General features: G+C 49.7%; 1 protein-coding gene across 1 annotated transcript in view; it reads left to right on the top strand.

Moving 5' to 3' along the window:
* The window catches only part of Parvg (parvin gamma), a 16,764-nt gene extending 12,815 nt beyond the window's left edge, over positions 1-3,949 (top strand). The window contains exons 13-14 of the mRNA XM_026782732.1: positions 2,650-2,722; positions 3,050-3,949. Of these exons, the coding sequence (XP_026638533.1) occupies positions 2,650-2,722; positions 3,050-3,159 (183 nt within the window). The 3' untranslated portion in view covers positions 3,160-3,949. The remainder of the gene's footprint in view (positions 1-2,649; positions 2,723-3,049) is intronic.
* Positions 3,950-8,008: the final 4,059 nt, after the last annotated feature.

Genomic DNA, 8,008 nt, shown 5'->3' with positions numbered 1-8,008 from the left:
CATCCATCCATCCATCCATCCATCCATCCATCCATCCATCCATCCATCCACTCTTCCACCCACTCATCAATTGACACCATCCACCTACCTATCCACCCATCTCCTCATCCAATGCCTGCGTACCTATTTATCCATTCACCCTGGTACCCTTCTTAGGAGCAGGGTAGCCAATGGGAGGCTCACAGTGTGGGACAAACCCACATCCATCAAGTGAGACTTCAGGAATGAATTGTGAGAAGTCTTTGGAGGGAGGTAGAACCCAGGCTCAGCAATGTGGACCAATGTCCACGTCATTCAGCAACCAGGCATTTTGGGACCCAAGGCCTGTGCTTGCTACTATACATGCTCCAAACCAGGCCAGGATAGTGGGCAGAGGTCTAGCATTCATGGTCCCACCATTAGATCCTATTTAAAGGAATAGATGCAAAAGCAGGGCATTAGCTCAGAGCCCAAGAGGGGAGTTCAGGGTTTGTAGAGGAGACTCAGTGCGGGAACATGGCTGATGACGCTCACAGGTTCTTAGCTGGAAGCCGGAGCCCCAGGTGATTCTCTTATGGAGCGACCTCCCAGCCCTGCATTTTCATTCTCAGGTGGTCGTGATTGCAGCATGGATGCATGGGCACCACCGCTCATTTCGAGAGAGAGAGAGAGAGAGAGAGAGAGAGAGAGAGAGAGAGAGAGAGAGAGAAGAGGTGATCATTTGCTTTGCAGAAATCAAAGCACCAGAAAGAACAAGGAAGCTCTGACTTCCTCCCATGTTCAATTATCTCTCAGGAAGATGGGTCCCGGCCTTTCTTGGCTCTGTAGAGCACGGAGCTTTCTCTTCATCATCTCAAAGGGCTCAGAAGCAAAGGACAGGCTAGGGAGAGTTAAGCGTGCCTTTCGGGAGCCTGGCCAGCTCGTTGGTTCACGTGCTTCGTGGAGGAAGGATGCTAAGGGCAGGCTGGTGTTCTGAGTCACGCGTACACGCCCTCCAGCATGGACTCCTTCAGAGCAGGTGCCGTCCCCATTCTGGGCCTTGCGTATGGCAGGCTCACAGTTGATGGGCAACAAATCTTTTTAAAAATATGAGAGTGATGGGCTGGCCAGATGACTCAGTGGCTAAGTGAGCTTGCTGCCAAGCCTGATGACCCAAGTTTGATCCCCAGAACCCACGTGGTGGAAGGAGAGAACTTGACTCCTGCAAGCTGTCCTCTGATCCCCACGTGCATGCTGTGGCACACACCCTACTCCATCAGCTGATAAATGTAAAAATAAGATAAGGGTGGTTACAGGCCAGGGCAGCCGCACAGGCATCCGATATTCCCGGCACAGTCAGCTCTCAACCCCAGGACGTCAGAGCCTGCTTTGGAACTCGAGTTGAAATAAGTGAGGGAAACGGGGCAGCTGCTTAGCTCAGGGCCCAAGAGAGGAGGGGCCAGTGGAAGAAACTGGAGTGGAGGCGTCCTCATGGTTGGTGAATGCTTGCAACCCCAACTGTTGGAGGGGCTGGGGCAAAAGGATCATGAGTTTGAGTCCAGCCTGGGCTACAGAGTGAGGTCAAAGCCAGTCTGGACAGTTTAGTGAGACCCTACCTCAAAATAAGAAGTAGATCTGGGCCTGGAGATATGGCTCAGTGGTAGAGCATGCGTGGGAGGCCCTGAAGCCAATACCCAAGAGTGTATGAACAAAGCAGTTCCCAAAACTGTCCACATGAGGTGTTGTGGCAAATGGAGTTTGTGGTCAGTTAACTCAGGGAAAAATATAAATACCCTGGAAGCTTGACCTACACTGGTGTGTTCAAGGCTCCTAGAGGTCCTACAGTGAAGGACCCAGTAGTTTCCAAAACCATCTGGCCACAGTCGCTTCTTCCTTGACATCCCGAGCCTTTCTGGGGAGAGGCCGTCTTGTCAAGGGCATTCAAGCTGGGACTTGGAGATGCAGAGCAAGGAGTTGGAGTTCCTCTTTCTAATATTTCCTTCCTGGGTAGCCGGCAAGCAGCACTTTCGATAAGAATGTGTCAGCAATGGGGAGTCCCCCTTCCCAGGATGTTCTTGGGGAGAGACTTGGGAACACAGAGGCAGGCCTGAGCCGTGTGCTTTGGTCTGTGTTTGCTTAGACTTCTTAATCTTAGTCTGGACCACGCTGAGGATCGCTAGCCCTGTGGAGCTGTGGGTCAATGACCCATCCTCCCAGTGTTCTGGTTTTGCATGGCCCTACTCCTCAGATGGCCTGCCAAGCAAAAAAAGATTGCTTAACACCTTCTAAGGGGGCTCTAGCACCTACAAGCTCTGGCTTTCATCTGAGACAAAGTCCCCTCGCTTGACAGACTCCCATGCAGAGTGTCACCTCCACCAGAACACACACCCACCCCCTGCCCCATGGATTCTCCTCAGTGAAGGTCTTTCCCGCTAGCAATGTCTGCTTGATCACGCAAGTCCAGCATGTGGCATCTGCTGAGGGCTGTGTGCTGATGAGGGCCTCTCTGTGAGGGGGCGGGCTCCCCACTTACAGGGCATGGAAGGAGATGCTGGGTGTCCCCTGACTGCTGTTGTGGTCCAGGGATTCAAACCTTGGATGGGCAATGATAGATGCCATTGGTGACAGCATGGGCTTGGTACCCGGACCTAGGGTCTCATTGGCTGACATCGGTGGCCTTTATCATCGCAGCTTCACAATGTCACTCTAGCCCTGGAGCTGCTGAAGGATGAAGGTCTGCTTAGCCACCCTGTCAACCCTGAAGGTGAGCCTGGCTGCCCGTTGCCTGGATGACCAGCCTTGAATGTGACTGAGAGCAGCTGTGACAGCGGAGGGACAAGCATTGATCGTGGGGTACCCTTGCTTGCTGGTCCATAAAGAGATACTGACTGTGGGGTTTCCTAGGAGGGGTGCTGTGGCAGGGACTGAAGTCCCTGGGAATGAGTGGGCAGAGCAGGCAGACATCAGTCATCGCTGGGGAGGGAACACGGATGCAGGGAAAGCTCAGACAAAAAAAGGGACCCTCTTCCATCCTCAGGGACAAATGGTCCTGGCCTGGCCTGACAGGCTGCCTTGCTTCCTCTGCCCACAGATATTGTGAACAAGGATGCCAAGAGCACACTGAGGATACTCTACAGCCTATTCCAGAAACATGGGCTGAGGGCAGAGGGCAACAGGGCACCCTATGGTACCCCAAACTAGTCACCTCTGCCTCCCCAAGCCATGTCTCAGGACCTACCACTCCTGGAGGAGCCAGAAGTCCCAGCTCCTCCCATCCCAGCCTTGGTACTGTGGTTTGGTGACGCGCTTCCCTCCCACACCTGTCCTGCTTACATGTACACCTGGGCTGATACCTTTGACCCCACCGGATGGGGATCTGTTCTGAGCCCCACCTCTGCTTTGCTCGATCTGTTTTTGACAGCTGTATGAATTGAATTTCTGTTGAGGAGGGCACTCTGGGTGCCTGTGGAGTTCTGGGTGAGCCTTTAACTGTGGTGGAAAGACTTTGGTTCCCAGGCTAGACCAGCCCTCGACAGCTCCCAGTGTGTCGTCTAAGGCTATACCTGGACAGTTAGTGGCTGCCCAGTCTCCCACAAAGCTGACTTTCCCCAGCCAGAGGCTCAGTGCACTCTGTCCCTGGCTGTCTACCTCCCACCTGGCCCAGGGTCGTCACCCAAAGACCAGAGCCCTTTGAGGGGGAAGTGAATTCAGTTTCTTGTCAAAAGACCTTGACCAGACTATCCCAGCAGTTGCAATCCTGAGCACTGCCCCGAGCCCCAGGAAAGAGAACCTGTAGTTGGTTCGTGGGTTCAGGCTGTCCCTGGTCATCTTTGGGGAGCCATGGGCATTCTGTCCTATGAGACTTCATGTCTCCTGCAGAGAGAAACAGCTTCAGGAACTGAGCTGGGTCCATTTGGGCTGGAGGAGAAGCTATTGGGGGGAGATGCAGTGCATGGGGTGCAGGATTGCAAACACATAGGGGTGCAGGGATGTGGGGAGGCCAGCCCAGCTGTCACTCTCTGGACTTCCCCTGCCTGCCCAGCTCCAGGTCTTCTAGGTTTGGGGTGGTATAGTGGAACTGTTTTACTTTTCGGGGACTTTGGAGCAGAGTCCACACAGGACAGGATACCCTCCCAGGACAGTGGGTGGAGCTAAGAGGGACCTGCGGCACTGATTTCTGGTGCGAGCGGTCTAGAGGTCTTCCCTCCACCCAGCCCCTGTCCCCTTGCCTGCCCTAACAGTGGTGGTTCCATCAGATGTCTCCTCTGTCTTACTATCCCTGTGACATGGCCCTCTCCCATGGCAGGGGCATTATCACAGTAGCTGGTGCCTAGCTGCCTCTACCTCAGGTAACCCCTCCACGAAGGCCTTCCTCTATGCCCCATTTGGTCTCTCTGGAGCATCCTGAGCCATGGTGGCCAGAGTCCACCCTCATCTCCTGGGCTCTTGATTCCCTTTCTCCTTCTTCATTGTCTGCTTGCCCATCTGGCCCCTCCAGGTCCTCACTTCCACATCCCCACGTCCTGTCTAATAGCAAATTTAAATCATAATGATAGGGCTGGAGAGATGGCTCAGAGGTTAAGAGCACTGGCTATTCTTCCAGAGGTCCTGAGTTCAATTCCCAGCAACCATATGGTGGCTCACAACCATCTGTAATGAGATCTGGCGCCTTCTTCTGACCTGCAGGCATACATGCAGACAGAACACTGTATACATAATAAATAAATAAATATTTTTAAAAAATAAAAAAATCATAATGATAACAATCCCTTTCACTTCCCCAGGACTGACATGATTGATTCATACAGTAATTGTCTGTTTTATTCTGTAAGATACTGAGAAATGGCTTTTAAGAAGTAAATACACTGTTTTCATTCCCTCTGCAATGCCCAAGAGTTCTGGTTACTCTGCATCTTGCCAGCACTTAACACTGTCTTTTCAGTGTTAGCCATTCTGAAGGGTGTGTGGTAGCATCTCACCGTGTGATTTTACACATCCTTCCTCTAATGACTGCCGGTTTTGAGAGTCTGTATTAGTCAGCTCTGGCCGCTGTAACAAAACACCACAGACCAGGCAGTTTAATAACTGATTGTCGAACAATTACGGTCCTGGGACTTGTAAGACGGAAGAGCTAGCAGATCTGTCTGGTGATGGATGAGAACCCTCCTCCTGGCCAGAAATGTTATTCTTTCTGTCTTCTTCATGAGGGCAAGTGGTGGTGGTGTGGGGGGGGGGAGGGGTGCTGCCAGAGAGGAGAGAGAGAAAGACAGGCTTCACCTTCTTCTGGGAACCCCACCTTCATCTGAATCTCATCACCGGAAAGCTTACCCCCACATAGTGTCCCTCCACATGGTGTCCTGAGGGCACGAGGGGGTCAGCACAGAACTGAGGCGGGGCGACGTCTTCTCCTGTGTTTTCCACCCCTTGGTAAAGAGTTGGTTTCAATCATTACCCTTAAAAATAATCGCAGGTTGGCTCCCCTGGAGCTGGAGCTACAGGCCTTATGTGAGTGCCAGGAAGGGAGTCTGGGTCCTCTGGAAGAGCAAGCAGTAAGGGCTCTTGCTGCAGAGCTTTCTTTCTGGCCCCATTTGCCTTTCTTTTTGTTAAAGTGTAGAAAAATTATTGTAGTTTAAGCTTCATATGTAGCATTGGATGAATTTTGAGTTAATTTTTACATAGAGGGCAAGGGTTGAATTGTAATTTTTCCCGCTGGGCGCCTCATTACTCCAGAGCAATCTGTTGTAAAGACTTTCCTTCGCCCACCAAATCTCTGCAGCACCTTGGTGGAAAATCAGTTTGCCACATGACTTCCGGGTGGCGTTCATTTGTGTGCAGTGTGCACCCCGGTGGCAGCGCCAGGGTCTTCTCTGCTGGGGAGTCCGTGGAATCTTGAAACCAAGCAGTGGGTCCCCAGCTTTATTCTCTCTTTGCAAAGCAACATTGGCTCCTCCGAGCCCCTTTAATTCATTGAATCTCAATGTAAAATTAGGAACAGTTTGTCATTTTCTAATTTTAAAAAAGCCTCTGAGGTTTTGATTGGAACTGTGCTGACCCTTCAGTCAGAGGGGGTGGGGGTCAGCTGACAGCCTAGAACTCTGGGAAGTTGGGTCACTGACTTGGGCACCTCCTTTCTCTTCCCTCCTTTCACCCTCTGCTCCTACTTCATCTCTTTCCCCTCCTCTTCTTCCTCTGCCCTCCTCCCCTTTTCTATTGTAATTTTAAAATAATTTTATTAATTCTTTGAGGCTTTCATACAATGTATTTTGATCTCATTCACCCCAGCTCTTCTCTCTCTCCTCCCAGGCCCATTCCTACCTCTACAGTCCCCAACTTCATGTCTTTTTTTTAACCCCCCTGTGCTGCCCACAGTCTCCTGCTGTGTGGCCATCCACTGAAGCAGGTCCAGCAACCAGAGCCACACCCTTAAAGAAAACTGCCTCTCCCTTCCCAGAAAACATCAACTGTCCATAGCTCCTTAGTAAGGGGTGGGGGCGGGGTTTGTTGTTTGTTTATCTGTTTTTTTTTTCAAGCAAGAATATAGTTTATTTGTATACTACTAGCCCACTATAACACACCCAAGTAAAAAAACACTCAAATCATATTAGCTCCAACTTTCCCAAGTGAAGAGCTGATCGGTGAAGAATATTTGAACAAGCCAGATCTTGTGTTAGTCAGTGTTCTCTAGAGAAACAGAACTTATAAACTGAATCTCTCTATATACAGAAAGGGAGATTATTAGAGTGGCTTACAGGCTGTGGTCCAACCAGTCCAATAGTGGCTGCCTACCAAGGGAAAGTCCAGGAATCCAATGCTGTTCAATCTATAAGGCGGGATGTCTCAGCTGGTCTTCAGTATGTGCTGGAATCCCGAAGAAGTAGGCTCTATTGCCAGTGAAGGAATGGACCTACCAGTGAGAGTGAGAGCAAGCAGGCAAAGAGCAAACGCTTCTTTCCTCCATATTCTGTTTATAGGCTGCTCCTAGAGGTGTGGCCCAGATTAAAGGTAGATTTTCAACCTCAAAAAATCTGGATTAAAGATGTATCTTTTCACCTCAAAGATTCGGATTAGAAGTGAGTTTTACCACTTCAAATGAACTAATTAAGAAAACCTCCTTCAGGCTGGAGATGTGGCTCTGTTGTTTAGAAATACTGGCTGCTTTTCCAGAGGACCTAGGTTCAATTCCCAATACCCACTTGGCAGCTCATAACTGCCCATAACTTCAGTTCCAGAGGATCAGATATCCTCACACAGACCTACATGCAGGCAACATGCAAATGCACATAACATAAAAATAAATAAATTATTAGTATTAAAATGATATAAAAATAGAGAATGATCTTTAAAAATGAAGACAAAAAAAGTCAGGTGGTGGTGGCATATGCCTTTAATTCCAGCACTTTGGAGCCAGAGACTGGTGGATATCTGAGTTTGAGGACAGCCTGATCTACAGAGCAAATTCTAGGATAGCTAAGGCTATACAGAGAAATCCTGTCTCAAAATACACCACCTCACCCCACCCCCCAGAAAAGAAAAGAAAAACTTCCTTATAGGTGTGCCCAGTCATTTAGGTTTTATTTAATTTGAGATATAGTCAAGTTGTCAAAACCAAGAATAGCCATCATAGATCCCATGTAGCCCGGACTGGCCTCTGGTCTTGCTATGGAGCCCAGGATGATCTTGCCTTGCTGATCCCCCCGACTCCACCTCTAAGTGCTGGAAGTACAGGTGTGAGCCATCATGCCTGGATCTAAAATCCCTGCCTTTTGATTACAGTATCTATTTCATTTTCATTTGTAAAAGATGTAGCAGGTCTTTCTTTGTATCTCCAGCTCTGAAATAATGACATGGAGACTTCTTATTAAGTATGAAAGCTTGGCCTTAGGTCAAGCCAAACTAGCTCTTAAAACTTAAATTGACCCATTTATATTCATCTATGTCCTGCCGTGTGTCTCATTACCTCTTCTCAGTACGTGTATCCTACTTCCTCCATGTCTGGCTGGTGAATTCCACCTCTCTTCTTCCCGGAGTTCTCTTTCTTCTGTGAAGCCCC

The sequence above is a fragment of the Microtus ochrogaster genome, chromosome 15, assembly GCF_000317375.1.
Source record: "Microtus ochrogaster isolate Prairie Vole_2 chromosome 15, MicOch1.0, whole genome shotgun sequence".
Taxonomy (NCBI): domain Eukaryota; kingdom Metazoa; phylum Chordata; class Mammalia; order Rodentia; family Cricetidae; genus Microtus; species Microtus ochrogaster.
This window is presented reverse-complemented; position numbering and strand designations above follow the sequence as displayed.